The sequence below is a fragment of the Zootoca vivipara genome, chromosome Z1, assembly GCF_965207765.1.
Source record: "Zootoca vivipara chromosome Z1, rZooViv2.hap1.1, whole genome shotgun sequence".
Lineage (NCBI taxonomy): Eukaryota > Metazoa > Chordata > Lepidosauria > Squamata > Lacertidae > Zootoca > Zootoca vivipara.
Window position 1 is genome coordinate 30,197,862 of NC_142583.1, and position 24,068 is coordinate 30,221,929.

Genomic DNA, 24,068 nt, shown 5'->3' on the forward strand with positions numbered 1-24,068 from the left:
AGGACTATCTCTTATGCAGCAGTCAGGGAGAGGGCTCTCTCTCTCTCTCTGCAATGGCACCCTAATTGGTGCCATTATTAGTCAATATAGGCATTGGGTCAGTTTTATCTGTGGAGATTGTGTGAACTATTGGGTAGACGAGCTTGGTCTGAAGGGGCTGCTATTTCACACTGGGAGCCAACTAGCTTTTGAGAGGCAATAAGGAGAAAGGCTGAGCTATTCCTGATTTGAGACCTTGCCAACCACACGTTCAATCTCCGTTGCCACCTAAAGGGGAAGGTCCTTGTAAGGTCATGTAAGTCCAGAGTCTAAATGTGCATACTTTCCTTGGTAAATTATTAAGTATTTGGGCAAAGTTTGCTAGAGATTTATGGTTTTGAGGGAAGCTATGAGAAATACACAATTGTATCATATTCACCTTAGGAGAAGAACAGCTTTCGGCATTGCTACTATTCTTTCTTTGTGCCTGGAAGTTGAAGAAAAAAGTTGTGGGCTTTTTGTTATTATTTGAGCATTTGGTGCTTCCTGCCCTTTCTTCCTACATCAAGTTGCAGACTGTAAGTTTCATACTTTTATTAATTTTTGTTTTGTGTTAAAGATTTATTCAGAAGCTAACAATATTGATTTCATTTACATCAGGGCTAAGCCAAATGGATGTCCCTTTATTCCCCATGAAAAATAGGTTGGGGACACACCAAACAGGGGGGCGGGGGTGGAGAGACATAACCCTCCTAGTCAGTTCACATTTTGACAATTGCCCATCTCTTTTGCGGTGAACAAACTTTTTGCCACTTCAGTGGTTGCAAACTGCCACTTGAAAAACAGCAATCCACATTCCAAATGATTCTCATCCGCAGATGATTTGCCTGCTTAGAGAGGCACTGAATTCCTGGCTGGTTATGATGATCCACATCACTAATCTAGAAAATATCACACTCACCTTAGCTCAACTATGTTTCCACTCAGTAGAATTATCATGCTCATTTTGTGGGCCCTGGTTGAGTAGGACCACTGCTGGAACTATACATCAAAGGGGCAGAGTGGAGCTGAAGCAGTTGCTACTTGGGGAAACAGTGGCCAAGAACAGATATGAATAACACATACACACAAACACACACACACGAGAGGGGGAAAGAGGGAGAGGGAGTGGGAGATGTGGTATTGGGAAACCCTTTTTTTGCTTCTCAAAAGCACAATATTTTTCCTTGATATGTTCATGCATGAAGGATTAGCACAGTCCTACTTTATAGAAGTTTGTTATCCCTGATAAATACATTTGGGGGGGGGAATAGATGGTGATTTTAACTTTGTTTGGAACTTGTTGTTCTGCTGTTGTTAATGTGTTGTTTTTTTTACTGTATTTAATGACATTGCAGTTTTAAATTGTTTTAGGCTTCCCTGGGTTCCTCAGTTTCAGAGAATGCCCCTTAGTTAATATTGGATTTAAAAAGATAATTTGGTTGCTCTTATTTGTGCCAAGTTATAAAGCAGAACACGCGAGCAGTTGAACATAAAGTACTGAAGCATTTGCTGTGCTAAGAGAAGGAGATCAGAACATACAAGTGTAATAGTTATCTGTGTCTAATTTATACAGCAGTGTTCTAAGGAAATCTAAGGAACCTGTTCACTGCTTGTCACATCAAAATGGATTACTCCAAATTCCTGTCCGAAGTAAGTGCAGCAAGGAAACCAAACGTTGCAAGACTTTCAAGTGAGTAGTTGCATTTTCCAGTCATCACCTGATTTGCTTCACAATTTTCATTTTCTCCTGGCTTTATATCTATAGGATATGCATATGCTCAGAAAATTCTTGTTGAGAGAGATTGCAAGTTCCCATTTGGAAGAATAATGCCATTGGATATTGTTGTTTTACCTTTTGTAAACTGCTTTGAGGGTTGTTGTTTTTTACAATCAAGCGGTGTATAAATTTTATGAAATAAATGAATAATAAATTGGGTGGAACCGCACCTCAGTGGTATAGCAGATGGTTTGCACACAGAGTCTCGTGTTCAATCCCTGATAGTATCTCCATATTTTTTAAAGACCAGGTAACAGGTGACATGAAAGACCTTTGCCTGAGACCCTGGCAAGTTGCTCCCAATCAGAGTAGATAATGTAGCCAGGTATATAAGGCAACTTTGTAATGCTGTAATTTACTGCTCAGTAACATCATAAATATACACATCACTGCATAACAGTGAAAACTAATAGAGTTAGGTTGTAAGCCTAAAGGTAAAGGTAAAGGGGCCCCTGACCATCAGGTCCAGTCGTGTCCGACTCTGGGGTTGTGGCGCTCATCTCACTCTATAGGCCAAGGGTGCTGGCGTTTGTCCGCAGACAGCTTCCGGGTCATGTGGCCAGCATGACAAAGCTGCTTCTGGCGAACCAGAGCAGCGCACGGAAACGCCGTTTACCTTCCCGCCGGAGCGGTCCCTATTTATCTACTTGCATTTTTTTGATGTGCTTTCGAACTGCTAGGTGGGCAGGAGCTGGGACCGAGCAACGGAAGCTCACCCCGTTGCAGGGATTCGAACCGCCGACCTTCTGATCAGCAAGCCCTAGACTCTGTGGTTTAACCACAGCGCCACCTGGGTCCCTGTAGGTTGTAGACCTACACACACTCAACAGGGAAGAAGCTCCACTGAATGCAGTGAAACTTACTTTTGAGTAGATATGTATAGAATTGCACTCAACTCCTATTTCATTTTCTGTTAGCTTTTGGTTTTTTAAGTTTTTTCTCTGTAATGGAATCGGAACTATCTGACTCTAAGGCTGCTTACACAGCACACATTCAAAGCCCCCACCTACCCACCCCCAAAGAATCCTGGGAATTGCAGTTTGCCGCCTCACAAAGCTACACTCTCCAGTACCCTTAACAAATTACAGTTACCAGGATTCTTGAGGATGGGAGGATAAGGTGGCTGTAAATAAGGATTTCTTGAACCATATAATTAGAAAGCCCTTATACAAAGTATGGACAAATTATCAATGGCTAATGAAACCAAAGATACCCTGGTGGGTGTCTCCACTTAACGTATTAGTGGTAAAAAAAAAAATGGAAAAGAAATGGCCAACATACCAACAATTATTAATAAAAGAGCATGGTGTTGTAAAACTAAAACCATATGAAGAGATTAAGGATTACTACAATAGTTGGCTACAATATCATCAAATAGTCCATTTGTTTAACAAAGATAAAAAAACAGGTTTTGAACAGAAAACTTCTAAATTGCAAAGTGAACTATTGCAGTAAAATAAAAAAATTATATTGAAAATGTACGATCTACTCCTTGAGTGGGAATTGAAAGATGAAGTAATAAAATAAACAACGATAAAGTGGTCACAAGATCTGGGCAAAACAATACATTTAGATAGGTGGGGAAAATTATGGAGTGTTGACATAAATTTCACAGCTTGTTATTTGATGAGAGAAAATATAATGAAAATGTGTTATCGTTGGTACCTCACCCCAGTAAAATTGGCAAAGATCTATAAAAAATATTCAAACCTTTGTTGGAGATGTAAACAATGCACCATATGTGGTGGGGGGTGTATGGTGATTGAACAATTTTGGACCAAGATACATGAAGAGTTGAAAATAATATTTAAGAGCACAATTCTCAAAAAAGCCAGAAGCGTATCTTAGGCTTAATAACCAACAATATCCCCAAAGATAAAAAGAATATATTCCTCTATGTGACAGCAGCGGCTAGGTTACTAGTGGCAAAAACTGGAAAACAGGAAAAATACCAGAATTACCACCACCGTCTTAAGCGCCCCTGTTGCCATGGTGCGCCGGATATCTCCGGCGCCCTCCCGCCCCGTTTCCCAGCGCGGTGGGCAGGTGGGCGCCGCGCGCAGCTGCGCAGTGGACCAGCAGACCGGCCGGCCAGCGGGCGGGCGCAGCTCGCGGTGCCCTCCTGGCGGGCCAGCGCCATGGTGCCCTGCGCCACCGGGGGTCTACGTAGAGCCGCCCTGAGAATTACCAGAATGGAGAATTTAGATCTGTGAAATTATGGAGATGGCAAAAATTAACGGCATCAGTCAGGGGCTGCCCCAAGCAAAAAATTAAGAGGGGGGGTGTAGAGATCTATATGAAAAAATATGGATATGGAAATTAAGTTTAACATAAACGTAAAGGGTATGACTCGCAAGGATACAAGTTGATATTATAAAGGATGTGACTATTAAGTATAAATAACTGCTAACACAACAAGAAACAATAATACAAATGCCAATAAGATCTCACATGGGTGAGGGGAAGTCGGGTGGGGGGGGAGGGAAGTAGAGGGTGGTATTTGGAAAATTATTGAGAATGTGATATAAAAGTAAAGTGATTGTGTTTGTAATTTGAATTATTTTGAATGATTGAGGTTGTAAGTTTTTAACTAGTTTTTATTTCTTTTTCTGTCACAAAAACTTTAAATAATAAAAAAAAAGAATCCTGAATTGCAGTTTGCCCCCTCACAGAGCTACAATCTCCACTACCCTTAACAAATTACAGTTCCCAGGATTCTTGAGGATGGAGGACGTGTTTTACCTGTATGGCAGGTACATAGCACCAACAAGCTATTCACAATGAAATTTAAACATGAATGAGAAAACCTCTAGGTTCGTTTCTAGTTTCGGCTAAGAACCTCACTCCTACAGAAGCCCTTATTTCTTGATATACTTTGATATACCTAATCTTGTAGACAACAACAACAACAACAATAATAATATTTATTTATTTATTTATTTATTTATTTATTTATTTATTTATACCCCTCTGGGTATACCACTCTGGGCAGCTTCCAACAGAAAAATACAACACAATAATCTATTAAACATTAAAAACCTCCCTAAACAAGCACCATATTGTGTCCTCCAACTACTAGAAAGCCACAACATATGGGCTTCTCCAAGATAGCTGCTTATACAGATCAAAACTGGATTACATTCACCATAGAACACAATTGTGATGTTTAATATTCCCTTGTATTTCAAAAACACTGATGTCTTTAAAAGTGTTCTGTGACACAGTAGATAAGAACAGCATTTACTTTCACATTTGGCTTCCTCTGAAATTCTAGCCTTGTTCATTTTTTCTGTTAATTACATCTTTTAACTTATTAACTAATATTATTTTGCTCATGTTAACGACAGATGAACTGGAAAAGAAGATGTCAGCGTCTACCGTAATCATGTTTACTGCGGGTATGCCAAACCCTAACTATTTCCCAATGAAAACAGCAAGCATAACCCTCAATGATGGAACCACCATTGAAATTGGAGAACAATTGATGAAGAGAGCTCTTCAGTACAGTGCTACAGATGGGTATTATGAAAAATTATGCAGAGGGACCCTCCAGACTGGTGTTTTATTGCAGGTGTATTCTGCAACATAATCCTGGGAACCGTAGTCTGTTTGGGGTACTGAGTGTTCTTAGGAAATCCCTATTCCCTACACAGAGCTACAATTCCCAGAGCAGTTTAAGCAACAATCCCTCTTCCCAGGGAACCCTGTCCATAGATGGATGCACAACAGATACAAAATAAATGACAATTTAATATAAAACTTTGAGTGATTCTTTATCAGTTGCTGGGAATCACAAGGGGGGAGAGTGCTCAGAGTTTCCCCACAGGCCACTGTGAGCCCAGGATGCTTAAATAGATGAGCCTTTTGCCTTATCTTATCCAGCAGGGAGTTTCTTATGTTCTTAATTAGCTCAAGCAACTCCCATGTCATTTATTCAAAAGACTTGTTATTTAAAATAATACTAATGGTCCACTTAAATAAGTTTGTCATATCCATTTCTAAGTAAGTGTTAAGATGTTTTAAGTATTTCTGTTTTGGTTCTTCATCACACCAACTTCAAGCTAACCTAAAGTGGTATATTATGCATGAAGAACTGAGGATATTTAAAAAGAGGAATAAATTCTGTCTTCCAGAATTCACGACTTATTGTCTTGGTTCAGAGACTTGCAGATGAAGCTCCACAACCCACCAACAGCGACGTATGCGCCTGAGAAAGGACAAATGAAGATATGCGTCACTTCAGGCAGCCAGGATGGCCTTACCAAAGTACGAGCGATTCAAAGGTTAACAGAACCATGTCAGTTCAGACAACTGAGCCAAATGCCCAATGAGTTCCTCTATAGCAATTACATCAGAAGGATATTTCCCTGCTGGTGATTCTTCTCCATCATATCAAATCAGTTGAGCAAAGTTAATACAGTACTTGAAGATAAAGACTTGACATGACTGCTTCATGAACACTATTGGAAAATCAAAGTGCATTATTTCATCAGGTTTTTGTTGCTGTTGTTCCCTTCCATGGAAGGGTCTGCGATCCAGTGGAGGTCCCCACTGGTGGAAGGGAGGGGATTTTTATCCAGGGCCGGCTCTAGGGGTAGGCTGGGTGGCGCGGGGTGCCAGGGCGCCAGCTCGGCAGGGGGGGCGCTGCACGGGGAAGCCGCATGGAAACCACGCTGTGCGCTGCACCCTGCGCCCGCCCACCAGCCATGTGAAGAAACGGGGCAGGGCGGGGGCGCCAGAGCGATCCGCACACCATGGTGCCCGGGTGCCCGACCCGCTTAAGACGGCCCTGTTTTTATCAACTCCCCATTCCTCCTTCAGTCCTTCACATTGCTTCCTATACTGTTCAAGAGCGTCCTCTAACTCTCTTGAGCAGCTTTGCAGGAGGAGAAGGAGAAGGAGGAATCAATTAAAATTACTTCTCCCCTTCATCCAGCAGAACTATCCTATTTTCAGAGTTAAGCTCATGGAAATTGTTGACTCCTGTCCCTAGTCATAGGAGTCTGAGGGGCCAAGGTTCCTTCACACACACACCCATAAAATATTTGAGGGTGCCGGGGGAGGGTCCAAAGTTGATGGCCATTGGCGTTCAAATGGTGTGTGTTTGTGCCACATCTTACCTGCTCCCCCCCAATCTTTTATTCAAGTTGGCACCCCTATCCTCAGTGGAGACAGAACCAGATGAAATTGCTTCCAGTTATGTAGATTTCCAATTATGTAGTTCTAAACTCTGGTTCTTAAATATAGATAAATAGTTGCACGACCATTGTTCTTTATAGAGATGATTGACTTCAGGGACATATCCTAAGAATATTTTATTCACCAGAGATCTGCTCCTTGTCATCTTTGTTTTTAATCTTCTGCATGCATTATTAACTATTTTTATTTTCTAGTTCCATGATGCTTGCCTGTGCTTAGCATCTATATTTAAACTATATGCTCAAGGTAAAAAAGAAGAAGTTGCGTAAAATCTAAGTTAGGGGTAGTGCAATTTTATCATTTTTATTTATTTATAAAATGAAATTAATTCTGGTTGTCCACTTCTGAGAAGGACCCAAGGCCAAATACTACACGGTTAAAAGTTGATCAAAACCAGTTTTAAAACATAAACACATGAATAATGGAAGGAAAGATTAAAACCAGGAAGTATATAGATATCAACTGTCAGCCAGATAAATTGAACTTCTGATCATAGCTGCCAAGTCTCCCGTTTTTCGCGGGAAACCCCCAGATTCTAATCTGTTTCCCACTGTTATCCCAAATAGGGAAAAAATCCTGGAAATCCCCCGGATTTCCTACCTGCCAGCGGCATCCATTTCGGGTGCCTCTCTGCCCATTCCTGGGCACCAGAAATCAGGCAGAGCATGTCCAGACATGTGTAGAAGCGACCTCCGGTGCCGCGCCGCTGCTGATCCCACATTTTTCAGTGGGAGGCTTGGCAGCTATGCTTCTCATGGGATATCTTAAGAAGGCAGCCCAAAAACATTAAGCCAGAATCAGGGGACAAGGATTTCCACAGTCCAGGTATAACCAGAGAAAGATCTCCTAACATGTCTCTGCTATCTAAGCATCTCAAATATAGACAAGGCATTCAGGACAGCCTTCAAAAGAAGAGCAAAATAATGTCACCATTTAGATTGGGGGGGCAACCTGTGGGCCAGATATGGCCTGATGACTTGAATCTGCCCTGCCACCTCCCTTCTTGGGCCCCAACCTGCCTTCATGGCAATTACGTTGAGAGAGAGAAACAGGACCTTTTTTTTTTGCTAAGCCTAATTGCTATGGGGGTTGAGGTGGTGGTGATATGCCTTACATCAACATTGGTAAAGTATTAGGTTTTAATATCAAAACTTGGATAGGACTCCACCCACCCCACCCACTAAAATCCAGTTCAAACACAGTGGGATGCTTGCTGTTTCAAACCTTTTTGATCTTTTCTTGCAGGCTTTTGATATGCTCATCAACCCAGGTGACAGCGTCCTTGTAGAGGAGCCAAACTTCCCTGGGACAATGTTAGCAGTGAGTTATCTTGGGGGTCCCATCACAGCATGTTGCTATGCCAACTCTAGTTCTTTGGTGCATAAACAGGCCATTGCAAAAATTCATATTGGGACTCCATGAGCGGTTTGCCTTGTATGACAAGAATTGTATCAAAAAGTAACAAGTGTTTTATTTAATTTATTTATATACCTCTTAATTATCTCAGTCTCTAAGTGATTACAAAATATGGATAAAATCAATTAAAATTAATCATAAAAAACCAGAAAACTTCCTGAATATGCCTGCTTGATGGTAGGGGGAGGTTTTTGTCAACCACCTGAAACAGGGAGAGGGTTTGTCTGATCTCAGCCGGGAGGTGGCTCCATAAAACCAGGCCCACAATGCTGATGCAAAGCTTCCGGTGGCTACAAGCTATGCATCTAAGCTAGGCTTGCCATATTTCAAACAGTGGTGGAAATCCAGACAGAAAAGTTGTTGAGCTATATCTGGAACCACACTAACAGAGCCTCCATTTTGAATTCCTAAAGTTTACAAAACAGGGCCAGGAGCTGCCTTCTTTTGCCTACTGTTGCCTCCCTTGTGTTTGCCTGTTCTTGATGGGTTTTTTTCATTGTTAGTGTGAATGTTGTGAAGAATCAACAGGAACCTTCGCATAGCAAGCAGCTCAGTTTCATTTCTCATGACTAGACCTGACCAAGCAAGGCCCTTAACTTGAAGCTTGCCATGATCAGGCTTGCATCAAGGCCTGCTCAGCTGAATCTCTGAGCACCCACTGCCACCACCCCTTCCCTGCCTCTATCCTAGGGCCACAAACCTCACCTGGCAAATGGACAGCAGCAAAGATGGCAACATCAGCATGGGTACTTAGAGCATCCATTTCCTACACAGGAAAGAGGCTGGAACGACACGTCCCAACATCCCTCATGGGAAAATGATGCTGTTAGCATCCATTTCTGGCAGGGAGGGTTTGGAGAGCCTAAAAAGCCTCAATCCCCTTTTAGGATGAATCTTTGTGCATCCCTAATTGTCACTAGCATTTATACTACTATCAGCACATGACATTTCAGAAGCAGGCACGGTATATGACTTCTGTATACGAGTGGTTTTGAGCTTAGCTGCTTAATAATGTTCTGGTTTTAATGGCCTCTGTGGATTGGATAATAAATTATGTGTAATACCATGTTTCTTTTCATAAACAGCTAAAAGCCTTGAGATGTAACATCATCAAAGTCCCTAATGATGCACATGGAATCATTCCCAAAGGCTTGAAAGAGATTCTTTCCAGGTGGAAATCAGACAATGCGCATAAGCTCACAGACAAGCCCCCTAAGTTCCTGTACACTGTTCCTAATGGTGCCAATCCTTCTGGGAGCTCCCTGACAGCTGAACGCAAAAAAGAGATTTACCAGGTAAAAAAGAGATTTACCAGGGCATCATCTTAAATAGAAACAAAGACAGCATTTCCACTAAGCAACCCTAGGCAGGTATACAGAGCAGCAATTTAGTATAGGCGGCTGTGCTTGCTTTTTTCTTTTTCTTTGCTTTTTTGCTTTCTTTCTTTTTTTTAAGAAACTACCTACCAATATGGAGTGTGGTCACCTCTTCTTCCTCTTTGCAGCCTATGTACTGACACCTTTTTTAAAAAAAAATCAAAAAAGAGAGAGCACTAGTTGGCAGTACTACAAATGCAGTAGCAGATGGGAGAAATGTCTCTTTCCCAAAACAATTAAGCAAATTCCCCATGCTCCCATCCTCATTGCACTGGAACAGGAAGAATGGAAGGTTGGTATAGCAAAGAGGCAAGAAAAGGCAAATGTAGCAAAGGAGAAATCACAGAAAGCAGAGCCAGCCCAGAGCATTTCCCAACAACATGGTGCCCCCTGCTTCCTCGTCCCCTCCGCTGCCACCTGAGGCGACTGTTCATAGACTCAGCACAAAATGAGAAACATGAACATATTACATAAACTTGGGATGCATCAATTCTCCAAGGTGTTCTCATGTTTGATAGGACCACTATTGCTCTGGCATGTTGGCAAACCATAGTTGTGTATGCACTGATCATTCCACAAAATTATTTTCTCTTCTTTTCTTGTTGGTTTACCTTTTAGCTTGCCCAAGAATACAACTTTCTTATAATAGAAGATGATCCGTACTATTTCATCCAGTTTCAGAAGGTAAAATCAAACTAATAGCAATTACCAAACTAAATGTACTAATGGATTTGCTCTGCGTATGTTTTCTTCTTGACACAAAAGAAAAGCGCGTTCAGCCTCAAGATTTTAAGGCTCCTTAGGCACTTAGGCCCAAGAACACGGGAATATAGGAAGCCTTACAACCAAGTCATCCCATTCATGTATCAAGAGCAGTATTGTCTACACCGAATATTGGCAGCTCTCCAGGAATTCAGTCAGGAGGCTCTTCCAGTCCTACCTGGAGATGCCAAGGATTGAACCTGGGAGTTTCTACCTGCAAAACAGGTGCTCTACTATCGAGTCACAATTCTTCCCCCAAAAGCAGGTGACAACCCAAGAGCAGATGATTGACACTCTTGAGTCACATGTCACATAGTTCTGCTTTGCCCTAGCTTGTCTCTTTTAAATATCCAGTTTTTCTTGTTCTCCATCATGTCTAAGCACAATGGTCACATTTTTCTTTCCAGCAACAATGCTGCTTTGATAGCTCCAGTAGCTTTGCCTCTAACACCTTGATTACTTCATCCTCTAGCTTCCCCAAAGCTAACTCCACTTTCCTGGCTATGTGCAAGTGGGGTTGCCAGACTCAATAGAGGACAGGACTTCTGTGCCTTTAATTGCCCTGCTCTCTTTTGAGTTTGGAAACCTTAAAGAGAAACCAGCAGACCCTTTGTTTAATTGCCAAGCAAAGAGTCTGCTGGTTTCTCTTTAAGGTTTCCAGACTCAAAAGAGAGCCGGGCAATTAAAGGCACAGAAGTCCTGTCCTCTTTTGAGTCTGGCAACCCTATGTGCAAGCCCAGTGATTGGTGCAAGGTTCTCTCAATGCATTGTAGAGAGCACACTCACAGTGGCAACATATGGCCCTCTATCTTTTGTGGGGGAAGGTCCTCCAGATCCCAGAGAAATTGCAGGATCAGCTCAGAGACCCCTACACACACCTGGGCTCTCCTAGGCCCAGACTTGGGATGATGGTGATAGTCAATATCTCCATTGATCTGTGCTGGTGTCTAGAGGTTGGTTCGTTTTTTAAAAAAAGTTCTATGCACCATTTGTACAACTTCTAGGTAGGAAAGAAATACAATTTTTTCCTTCCCATTTCTTACAGTACTTTTCAGGGGAACTGTTTGCTATCATATTAATGGTTACTAATCTCGATTTCTATGTTCTGCCTCCACTGTTGGAAGCAGTACACCAGTTGCTGAAAATTGCTATGTGGCTCAGAACCTGCTGGACTAGGTGGACCACTTCAGCAGTAAATAACACTGACAGCCTCCACCCCTTTGCCTCTGACATCTTTGCCCTTCTCATGTTCTTCTCCCACCTCCACGTAGCTCATGTGCCAAGCTAAACCTTAATATTGGTTTGTCTTGTTTTAATAATATTATGTCTTTTGCATTTTAAGACTAAAGCGCCATCATTTCTTTCAATGGATGTTGACGGTCGAGTCATCAGAGGTGATTCTTTCTCTAAAATTATCTCTTCCGGGTGAGTAGAACATGGAAGTGCAGAACATGTTCGCTGTAGCAATGCCCCTATTACCTTAAATTAGAGTGGTGATGGAGATTTTGAAATGATAACGACATTTGAATCTGTCAAATACTGCAAATTGAAATGCTCGTTGCACGGCTATGGGTGTTTTCAGTGATTTGGCAGCCCTCACAAAATCCAGACGGCATTGTGCAAAACAATGTGCAAAACAAAAAAAGCACAAAATTTAAAACTGGGGACTTGCCAAATTAAGTAGGGTGCATGCCTTTCAACTCTTTGTTGTGTTTTCTTTTCTATAGCTTGAGAATAGGCTTTTTAACAGCACCTGCCCCTCTTATAGACAGGATTGTTCTACATACTCAGGCCTCAACAATGCAACCCAACACTTTTGCACAGGTAAGCATCAGTCATATATTGGATTGCTTTTCAAAACTGAGGCTGTAATCCTCCTGATAACACTTAATTGAAAGTGGGGGCCCAATTGAATACTCAATCCTAAATAAACATGTATAGAATTCAGCTAAAAGTTGAAGCACCCCCAGTCATGGTCCCCCTGCAAGGAATCCTGGGAACTAACAGTGAATACACAAATCTTGCATATTTTATTTCGATTGTGACATCACATTGGATGCTTTCTGGCTTTCTCTTGCAGGTCGTCGTATTGCAACTTCTTAAGAAGTGGGGGCAAAAGGGTTTTTTGGATAATGTAGACCGGTAAGGGGATTGTGAAAATGCTGGCATTTGGGGAAGGGCTTATAGTTCAGTGGTAGAGCATCAGCTTTGCATGCAGAAGGTCTCAAGTTCCTTCCCCGGCGTATCTAGGTAAGGTTGGGAGAGACTCCCTGCTTGAAACCCTGGAGAGCTGCTGCCAGTCAGTGCAAGCAATCCTGAGCTAGTTGAACCAGTGGTCTGACTCAGTATAAGGCTGCTCCTTATGTTTCTAACATGCTCACGGTCCATAAGCTGTAAGTGTCACTTGCATCAATTCCATAGATATAGTTAATGGATACGATTAACAGTTGACCACGGTATCTCAGAGCACCAGATCAGAAAAAAGCATCATTGCCTTTGAAAGCTCTCACCGTGGTCCTATCATCTCTTCATTCTATTTTGAAATAATTGATCTTCAGGTGGCTTACAATGAAGAACAATAAAGCTATCAAATTACAATAAAACAACTCCAGAGAACAACTGCATGAAAGCAGGAAAGAGTGAGCATTAAAGCCAGATAAAAGATTAAAATACCTGAGCAGGTGTACGGGTCTTTGTAAGACACCAAAAGAGTAAAGGACCTGGCACTGGGCATGCCTTTTTAGGCATAGGGTTCTTCTACAACCTATTTTCACCATTGGACCTCTCACACTTACCATCTTCCCCTTGACATGTGTCCTACTTATCTTCCCTATTTCTCTTGATGTCATTCATTCATTCTGTTATGGTGCTTGACTGGTAGAGGTTTCTCATTAACTTTACTGCTGCTACATCGTGGAAGAGGTGGACAGCCTAGGGTTATGTAGGAGACTTTCTGGAGCAGAAAGTGTGCGGGGCTGAGTGAGAAGAAGGGACAAGGTAAATTCCATCAGCAGAGCTTCACTTGCACAACATTGGGCATCACCCATTGTCCTCTTCATCCTCTCCTGCAAACTGCTGGAGAATTGCACACCCCTTGGAGAATATACAAAGAAACCCACCCTGTCCATTTCCCCACATAAATAGGATGGAGAATTTGGGGAGCTTATTTTTCACTCAAAGTTATATTCAAAATGCATTCTGGGGAAAAATCACATTAACTAAGAAGGATGCAATCATTAAATTCTCACCTAAATATATGCTGTCTTCTTGGTCACACCTGAGCTCATGGGCAACAATGCTTTTTTTTATTTTTATTTTTTGCTTAATCCATGAAAGGGGTAGTAGAAGAAACAGTGCTAGCCATTTCTTCCGCAGTAAATTGGTGCCAGCTATTGTGTGACCTAAGCAACTGCCCATAGTCTCCATCCACAGTACAGAGATTGAGTGCCTTGTAACACTGTTTGAGTTATATTGGTTCTGAATGTGACTTGTCTAGAACAATTTAATGGAAGTGCTACGGCTGACACATGACCCCCACTTTTCTTCGCTAAGAATGCAAGCATTGATTGTTTGATTTCAGAGTAGCAGAGTTCTACAAAAAACAGCGCGACGCGATGCTTGCTGCAGCAGACAAATGGCTGACAGGTCAGTGAACTCACTCCCATGGGCAATTAGACGTAACAATGTGCCCAGATTTTTTTTAAAAAAAAAAACACCCAAAAAAGATTCTGTACAGATTTACAGAAGAAACACAAAGGCTAAGATGATTTTAACATGGTAGGAGTGAGAAAACGGATGGGTTAGGGTTTCCATTACTACTTGTCAAACAGTTGCCCCTTGAAACAAGCACCTGCCATTCAAAAGAACTCGAAACAGAATGGAGTGTGTCTCCTCCCTGTGCAACTGGTGTGCACAGCATGGCTTGTCGAGTTATTTGTCCACATCATGTAGAGTGTTCGTGTTGGCAGCACCAGCCACGCTTAAGAATGAATGCACTGTGCCTGCTGAGAAAAGTCCATTAGGTGCTGCACTCTGAGTTACCATGGAAAATGCAACACAGAGAGATTATTTTAAGCAGTATCTGCTTGAGAAATGAAACATTTAGACTGGCTTGTAGAGCACATTCCTTGGCCTTCACTTCATGAGACTAAGATCTCTATATCATGTTAGGTACCTTAGGTTGTTCTTGGTGCAACCATACTGCTGACCAGAACTGGTGGCAGTTCTAACATAGTCTTTGCTGCCAGTATCACTTGTTTTCCAGAGTAAAAGCAGGTATGTCTGGAAGGCAGGAAGGTAAAAAGAACTCACTAGAGGAGATCCATATAGCTAAATTAGCCAACCAGAACTATGGAATGGTACTTCCTGGATGTGTGATTAGCAAATGACATGGGCTTCATTTTGTGCCTTCTATTTGCTGTCATCAGATTATAACACCACCATAGTAGTATCTGGATGTGTCTCACATCATCAGAAAAAGAGACATCGCTTTGCTATTGGGTCAAGCAGAAAAACAGTATGATGGTAAATGGCAACTTTAAACCCCAGTTCTAGTGCTTGTTTACTTGACCCACATGTAAGCATGAAGCTTACATGTATGCTCAAAACCAATACATATACAAGACTATGATAGCTATTTGTTGGCTGAGTGTGGTAGAAAATTTGGCCTCTGACATGAGAAACTGTTTGACTGAGGCCCTGGTGAAGAATGCTGAAGTGTTCTTCTATGCCAGGCATCGGCAACCTCCGGCCCATGGTGGCCGTTTATCCAGCCCACGGGCCACCCGTGAACTGAGCCGCCTGTTCGGCAAGTTCCCCCTTGCGCTGCAGTAAACCGATGTAGCTTGGCATGTGGACTCGCCAAACGGCACCGGAAATCGCATCTACGCAGCTGCAGAAGCGATTTCTGGCGCTGCTGACATTTTGGAAATGGGCAGCCAGCACCGGAAATTGCTTCTGTGCAGCTGGGGACATGTGCAGAAGTGATTTCTGGTGCTGCGCTGCCCATTTCCAAAATGTCCGCAGCGCCAGAAATCGCTTCTGCGCAGCCGCGAACATGCGCAGAAGCCTTTTTCGGTGTTTGGGACATGGGCAGCGCGGCACCGGAAATCACTTCTGCACCTGTGCGGCCCATGTCCGGCCCACGGCGATAGTCCGTGGGAATCCTCCGGCCCACGGGCAGAAAACGTTGCCGACGCCTGTTCTGTACCACTGTGTTTGTCATAAGCACTGAATATTTTAAAAACACAAATGCTTGATAAGCTCATTAGAATGCTTTCACTTCGTTGTTGTGATTTCTCCTCTAGGTTTAGCAGAGTGGCATGCTCCTAATTCTGGACTATTTTTGTGGATTAAAATTAAGGGGGTTTCAGATACATTCCAGATGGTCATGGAAAAAGCACTGGAGAAAGGGGTAGGAAAAAAATCTGAAAAGGCTGAAATATTTCATGATGTGGAGTGGGTGGATGAAGTGCAACAAGTCAATGGGCTGTCATGTCTGAATAAGGATGTGTAAGAAATTCTGCTTTAGTTAGCATTTTACTGCAAACTTGCTTAATTGGCACTTCCCGAAGATACCTTAATCCTACTCAGAGTAGACACAGTAAGATTAATGGACACGATTAATTTATTTACAGCACTTTCAGTAGACCTACTGTGGGTCAAACATCGTTAGATAAGGCTCATTGGTATCCTCTGAAATTTTCATTTCTCTGAATTTTGCAATACAACTGTGACGTGTAGAAAACTGGGCATATTTTGCATAAGAATGCATATATTAGTCAAAATAACATCCAGTTATTTGTATTATTTGGCAAGTTGCAGACAAAAATGTATATACTGGGAGAAATGCACAGCAATAAAAGTAATGAACAAGTAGTAAAAAAAAAAAATCAACAATTTTAGGTGTCTTTACTTCCTGGGAAACCTTATATGATTGATCCCTCAGAACCATCCCCTCATGTCAGAGTGTCCTACTCTTTCGCTACTCCAGATGAAATGGACCGGGTAAGTGCAATCTACTCTCTTGTTGTCCAAAAAATGAATTACATGAGAAGCAAAATTCTATTATTCTAAATCCCATTGAACTCAATAGAACTTCCTCCTGAGTATGGGACTGCAACCATCCTAAATGAAGCAGTAGGCATGGAGTGGTAGATTAATTGCTGGATCCACAACCTTGCCAGGGGAAAGGGTATATGTGGGTGGGAGAAACAGTTGAATTGTCCAATTTTGCTGTGCCAGCTCTCAGGCTGGTGCAGCAAAGGGGCCTGAGCTGGGCCCTTCTGAGGGAAATGGACCTGCTGTGGACCCAGTGGATCCATCTATGGCCCTGCTCTGCCCTTGCCTACAAAACTCCCATTTGGGGATTTAGGTTGTTAGCTACTGCCAGCAGGATTCAGCGAGCACAGCAGGGGCTCCTGTGGTGGTTTGCTCTGCAGCAGAGAGAAATCCCTGGCAACAGTGCAGATTGGGGATTTGAGTTGCTGCGTAACTGTGATGGCCAGGGCCAGGAAATGTCTACAGAGACAAAACTCCCCTTGAGTTCAGTGTGTGTATGTTAATTATGTATAGGACTACAGTCTTGGTTCCGGGGAAGGGAATGGGTTTTTTTTGTTTTTTGCATTCGATTTGACATTCTCTTTCTGTCAGAAGAAACAACTGAAACAGGTTTTTATTGAAAATCATTAGTGCAAGTAAATAAGCCCCATTGGAAACATTAGAAAATTTACCAAACCCATTGGCTTGAATATTCCAGTTTAAGTGCAAATTGTTTTCTTTTTTTATGTTTGTGAATAAAAGGGAACAAGGGAACAAGGCGCATTTGACAAAAACGAAGTATAAATCAGTCAGTTTCTGGATCGTTGCAAAAACATTGACTTTCTCTTTCTGTATTAAAATAATTGTGGGTTTTCCAATACTCTCAGTCAGTCTTGTCTTAAGAATTTTAAATTACAATAAAAGTCTGATAAAGAAGTGGCATATATTTTGCCCTCTCTTTGAACTCCCAGTAGACTTTTCCACCTAGTGATCATTTTTACACTTTACAGCTCTGCTAAAAGTGTCCTTCTGGTTCCATATACTTCATACTGCTGCTGTATAAACGTAAAAGGGAAACACCGTGAAGTATTATAATAATGGTATCTAAATCCATATAGAATGATAATAATCATTTGCAGTTTTGGTATCCATGTATTTGAAAAATACTGTGGGTTCAAATACTAAATGGCTGTCATGGGTAGCAAAAAAGAAGAAGAAGTGCCTGTACTTTGTAACCAGTGAGTACTGTCGCAAAAAAAACCTGATAATAATGGCTTTATGCGAGTCCTGCTGGATCAAGCCATGTAATTCAGCATCCTTTTCCCACCATGGGAAGCCTACAAGCAAGATCAGAGTAGAAAGACATTTGCACTGCAATCCTTTGCATGTTTATTCACAATTAAGTTTCAATTTAGTGGGGCTTACTCTCATGTAAGCGTATGTAGGATCAGTGCACTGCACTGCACATAGCTTTCAAGTATCATCTGCATTGGATGAATTCCTAATTATCAAAGGCGACAACAGTATTTGCATTGATAGTTAATCAAGTCAAGAGAGTTAGTCCACTAAAACAAATATTTAATTAATGGACAGCACTCCCACAAGAGTAGATTTATTATTATTATTATTATTATTATTATTATTATTATTATATAAATTAGTTGCTCACACCATTCAATAAAACCCGTCTTTGGATTCCTTCAGATGAATGGGATTTGTTTAACTACAGGAATATTAGTTAAATAATACTGAGTTATGTCAAGATGAACTATGAGCATTTTGGAAAGCATTTTCTTGGTCTTTTTTTTAGGGTTTCCGGATACTGGCTGAACTTATAAAGGAAGAAACTGCGTGATACTTATGGCGAACTAGCTTTTACCAAAATCTTCACTGGCTAATATTCAAAAAACTGTGCCTCTAATTTCACAGAACGAGCTGTTAAATAAATCACTGATTATACAGCAGTGTTTCTCTACTTTAAATGTGTATTTTTTGCTTTTGTCAAAAGCAAGCACACAAGCATTACTGTGGCCTATAATTTATTACAGTTAATATTACAGCATTTGGTGGTTACTTAAGGTAAAATTTCAAGCTCCTTTTTAGTGTATTATTCCAACACTGCTTAATGTATTCTCAATAATATAACAAAACCCATGTCTTGAAATAGCAGCATTATCTATTTCCAGACTCAGCACCAGGGCTTGTCATCGCGGGGCAGATGCCAATGACCCAAGCCCTCAGAAGGACTCGTTGCTGAAACTATACAAAATGTTAGCTACAGCTCCCACAAGCCTAGTGGTTCTCTCAGCACAGAACAAAGGAAAACCAACAGCAGCCCAGAGCTGGAGCAGGCCCAAGTGTCTCCTCTTGGTCCCTGACATACATTTGCTCCAGGGGCATTCTAAAGGAATTTAAAAGGCAATTGCCAATGGCAATGATTGCCAGCCCCACCTTTTTGCTGCTGTACCTGACTAACCTGGAGCCAGCTTTGCCTTCTTTCATCCAGGGAAAGGGAGAGCTAAAATGTGGATTATCCAAAGCAACATGCACAAGCTTACATAGTCATTGGAGAAGTTTATTTTTACCTCAAACCTGGGCAGTCTAGCATCCCTAGAAAAATTATAAACCTTTGTGTTGACTCCCTCTAGTGGTCTCTCTCCTAAACGTAATAGCCACTAGATTCCATGCATGACACCACAATTCCCAAGGTCATTTTCCCTCTTCATGGGGAACTCTGCAAATTGTGGCTCTGTGTGGGAAATAGGGGTTGCCTAGCAACTCTAATAATAATAATAATAATAATAATAATAATAATAATAATAATAATAATTTATTATTTATACCCCGCCCATCTGGCCGGGTTCCCCCAGCCACTCTGGGCGGCTTCCAACAAAACAGAAATTCTAAAATACAGAAATCCATCAAACATTAAAATACAGAGATCCATCAAACATTAAAAGCTTCCCTAAACAGGGCTGCCTTGAGATGCCTTCTAAAGGTCTGGTAATTGTTGTTCTCTTTGACCTCTAGTGGGAGGGCATTCCACAGGGTGGAACTCTAAGAACCAGTAACAAGCTACAGGTCCTAGTCCCCTGTTTTTGTCTCTTCCTCTCCTTTTTGTCCAATACTAGTTAGTGTCCGCTGACGCGGGTGGCGCTGTGCTCTAAACCACAGAGCCTAGGCTTGCCGATCAGAAAGTTGGCGGTTCGAATCCCCATGGCGGGGTGAGCTCCTGTTGTTCAGTCCCTGCTCCTGCCAACCTAGCAGTTCGAAAGCATGTCAAGTCCAAGCAGATAAATAGGTACCGCTCCAGCGGGAAGGTAAACAGCGTTTCCATGCGCTGCTCTGGTTCGCCAGAAGCAGCTTGGTCACGCTAGCCACATGACCCGGAAGCTGTATGCCGGCTCCCTCAGCCAGTAAACCGAGATGAGCGCCCCAACCACAGAGGTCCGCAACTGGACCTAACGGTCAGGGGTCCCTTTACCTTTACCTAGTGTCCGCTGATAACTCTCATGGCTTTTCTCCTATGGTCAGCACAGAAGGTGGATGCCTTTGCAGATGTGTACAACTACACAGGGCCCTGGATCAGGGCCCTGGCTGGGTATGAGGTAGCATCCTACATACTGGATGCAGGATTCCAGGCTTAATCCTTGGCATTGCCAGTTGAAAGGATCATATACAGAGGATCATGTTGTAAGCTGGTGTAGGGGACACTTTCCAGAGCAAGAAAAATGCATTTCCTCGTAGAAAACGTTCCAGGGCTTGTGTGCCAGTGTGGAGCAGGGCCAAAGGTGTAGGGAGAAGTGGAGCAATGGCTGTCACTCTTTATATCATGGGTTCCATTTCAGCCGTGCAAAAGCCAGAGATTTCATGTCCCCCCCCCTCCCACCCATGTCTCAATCCAGTTAAACGAGCAGCTTCAACACAGTTCAAGGAAACTTTCCAACCAGGAAAAACCGCCTGAGTGCAGAGTGAGGTTGGTGAGAAACATGGCACAGGGAGCCTCCTGAGGACCTGACAGAGTGGCCTGGAGGGATTCATTGGCTCATAGGGGAAAGGTTCCCTTTAAACCTGTCAAAATTATTGTTATGAGTTTTTGGAGTGCAGCCCCCCCCTAAATTCCTGGGCCCAATAGAAGTTGGAATTAATCAAGGTTTGAGGAGCTAAATTGTGCCAAACCACTTATGTTGAAAATACAAGCCAAGGCAGCCTTGCTGAGTGTGGGTTGTTAGGAGAACAGAGCCTAGTGATGGCTGAGCTGAACCAAACAAAAGGTAGGCAGTTGGGCCATTGAAAGATTCAGCGCTAGACAGTCAAGTTGGAGAAGCCCCTCCCTGAGCCCTGGTTTTAGTTAATAAGGCAAAAGGCCAGTGTTAGTTTTTAGGATTGCAGTTTTGCCTAATGTGGGCAAGAGGGAAATCATTTGAGTCTGTTAGTGGTAACAGGGGGGAGCAGAGGTGGATTTACGGCGGTGTAAACGGTTCCACCACACCGGGCGCTGAGCTTTGCAACTATAACATAGTTACAGTATAGGGCAGGCATCCCCAAACTGCGGCCCTCCAGATGTTTTGGCCTACAACTCCCATGATCCCTAGCTAACAGGACCAGTGGTCGGGGAAGATGGGAACTGTAGTCCAAAACATCTGGAGGGCCGAAGTTTGGGGATGCCTGTTATAGGGCTTTGCAACTATAACATAGTGAATTGAGCAGAATAGAAGGTGAGAGGTGGGAGCTCTGAACTTTGGCCTTTGTACAGAGCACTGCTGAGAAACCAGGACCCACAAGGGGGGTAGGTAAGAGCACAAAGGAGGCTGCCTGCTTATATGCTGTAGAAAAGAGCATGGCAGCTTTCTGCTCTGGATTCAAGGCTGCTGCGCCTATAGGAAAAGCAAGAGACCAGCTTGAAGTATAATGCTGAGATAAATTCCCTGCCATTTCCTTTTAGCTCCATGGATATATTTTTTTACCAAAACCAAAACGGGGAGCACACCCAGTCCCTTCAGAAGTTTAAAAAGGAAATCCCTGCTAAAGGTTTTATATACAGTATATAAAAAGGTAAAGGGACCCCTGACCATTAGGTCCAGTCGTGACCGACTCTGGGGTTGCGCGCTCATCTCGCATTATTGGCCGAGGGAGCCGGCGTATAGCTTCCAGGTCATGTGGCCAGCATGACAAAGCCACTTCTGGCAAACCAGAGCAGCACATGGAAACGCCGTTTACCTTCCCGCTGTAGCGGTTCCTATTTATCTACTTGCATTTTGACGTGCTTTCGAACTTATAAACAGCTAATTAAAAAAACAAACAAACCACTATTCCTAGTTACATCAAACTCCCACCAGGTGGCACCCGAACTTCATGAAAAATTATCTATGATTGAAAAGTACAGGGTCAAATAACTCCATAAAGCTAATAGCTACCAGTATGATATACTCTTAAAAATATATTGAACTTATTAAGAATTATTTATGAGGTGGTGCATATAAGAATTTATAACTATCATGATTCTTCTACAATGTAAAACTGAAAACTTCTTAACCTTAAATATTAAGAACACTGCTCCCCCAGCCAGAACAAAAACAAAAACCAATACAATACAAGGTTCATTCTAACCTTCAGAATGAAATATTCGACTGTGGATGCTTTGGGGAGGAAGGGAGGAGATGGACTAGTTAGGTAGGAAAGACCTTTCCTCAAAACACATTGGGAATGTCGGCAATAAAACTCATTTTTATATATATGTTTATTTCATTTGTCGATACATACAGAGCCGATTCACATGTGCAGATAGCACATGAATCGTTCAGTGCCTAACAAGACATTACACGGAAGATCTGTGATTGGATCTGCCAGTGTGATTCTCTTTTTCTAAAAGCAGCCACAGGGCCCTTAATTTGAATTAGAGTTACTAGCCATGATGGCTATGCTTTGCCTCCACAGCTGGAAGCAGTGTGGTGTAGTGGTTAAGAGCGGTAGACTCATAATATGGGGAACTGGGTTCACGTCTCCGCTCCTCCACATGCAGCTGCTGGGTGACCCAACCCCTTTCCTCACTCTCTGGTCTACTGCCTATATAATGTGTGCAACTTACAAAAAAGATAAAACAATAATGCCAAGAAAATAATTACAACTGTACTTAAAACCAGTGCTTTTTTCTTTAAAAATAATGTTTAGGGGTACTCTCATTTTCTTACTCATATTAAAATGACCTCAATGAGGTCAAACTTAGAGTCACAAAATGTTATGGGGTATACATACCCCTGCATCCCCTGCATCCCCCCAGAAAAAAGCACTGCTTAAAACCATCCAAAAAATACTGAAAACACAGGTTAAATACAGGTTAAAATTATCTCAAGTTTCTAAGCATCTGGGTAGCCTTTAGCAGGTACCAAAAAGAGTAAAGTGATAGCTCCTGCTTGGTCAGGGAGGGAGGGCCAAAGTGCAGGTGCCGCCACAGTAAGCAATCGAGTTTTTACAAATGTGCAACAGGTATAATTTGGTACCTGTAGTAGTGCCTGTTCTTCCAATCCAAGCGGCCGAGTGGGCACTCTGTTACCTTCATCAGTGCATGGTGGGAGATGTGTTGGAAGGTTTGGAGCAATGTTCTTCAACCTTGAGTCCCCACAGATCTTGCTGTGACTACCTATCAAATAATCCCTGATCATTGGCTAAGATGACTGGAGATGATGGGGACCCAGGGTTGAAGAACACTGGTTCAGAGAACACTTCAGCCTCAAAGCTTAACAAGAAAATGGCTGGCTGACTCCAAAAAGTACGGAACGTACACAGGAAACTCTTGACTCCATCCACATGTGACTAAGTTCAGTGCCATCGAGTGACTTAACCATCTACTTGCCCTATGTCTTTGTCCTTGGGGGTCACTGCTGCCAGAAGTCACATGAGGCTTACAGGCTCTAGTGGCAGATTGCTGTGGTGTTGCACACATAGATCTACTAACAGTAAGTCTGCCACAGGGGGTGCACAAGGTTAAGTCTACTAGATGACATTTAGCTGCCTGGGGGGGGGGGTTCCACACCTGGGCCCAGCTTTGGCCTTGCCACATGTCATACCCATGAGCTGTGTTCTGAGACTTGTGTACTCCCAGGGTTGTGCCAAGATTAGTTCCAGTTAGTCAAGAATCACAATCCCTATTGCAGTTGAAAGGGCAGCCATTGAGAAGTGGTGGGGAGTCCTTTAAGCTTTCCATTGCATTCTAACAGGGATGTTTTCATTGGCCACCTGTTTTAGAATCGTACCATTAACATTAAGGCATTGTGGACATAGAGTGAAAACAGGATTCTGATTAACCTCCACTTGCGTCCTGCCATATTTCCATTCTACTCTTGTTCCTCCTTTTTTGCACTGAATACCCACCAGCACAAGGGTATTGCTAAGACCCTTCTTCTCTCTCACTAGATGGTACTGTACTCTACCAGCAAAAGTTGGTTTATGAATTATCCTATCCAGCCCAGCAGGCAAAA

The 24,068-nt window shown here is 42.5% G+C and overlaps 1 protein-coding gene across 2 annotated transcripts; it reads left to right on the forward strand.

Moving 5' to 3' along the window:
- The first annotated feature begins 372 nt into the window (after positions 1-372).
- Positions 373-18,698, forward strand: LOC118084175 (kynurenine/alpha-aminoadipate aminotransferase, mitochondrial-like). Of its 2 annotated transcripts, none has more exons than XM_088659822.1 (14): positions 373-557; positions 1,595-1,711; positions 5,146-5,317; positions 5,932-6,064; positions 8,243-8,317; positions 9,499-9,708; positions 10,408-10,473; positions 11,894-11,976; positions 12,279-12,375; positions 12,632-12,693; positions 14,132-14,196; positions 15,858-15,964; positions 16,499-16,557; positions 18,401-18,698. In XM_088659822.1, exons 2-14 carry the CDS (start codon positions 1,645-1,647, stop codon positions 18,426-18,428), a joined length of 1,224 nt encoding a protein of 407 aa, XP_088515948.1. In that variant the 5' UTR covers positions 373-557; positions 1,595-1,644; the 3' UTR covers positions 18,429-18,698. The 2 variants fall into 2 exon arrangements, with proteins under 2 accessions (XP_088515948.1, XP_088515945.1); XM_088659819.1 differs by having other exon boundaries at positions 374-557; positions 16,456-16,557; positions 18,401-18,691.
- Positions 18,699-24,068: the final 5,370 nt, after the last annotated feature.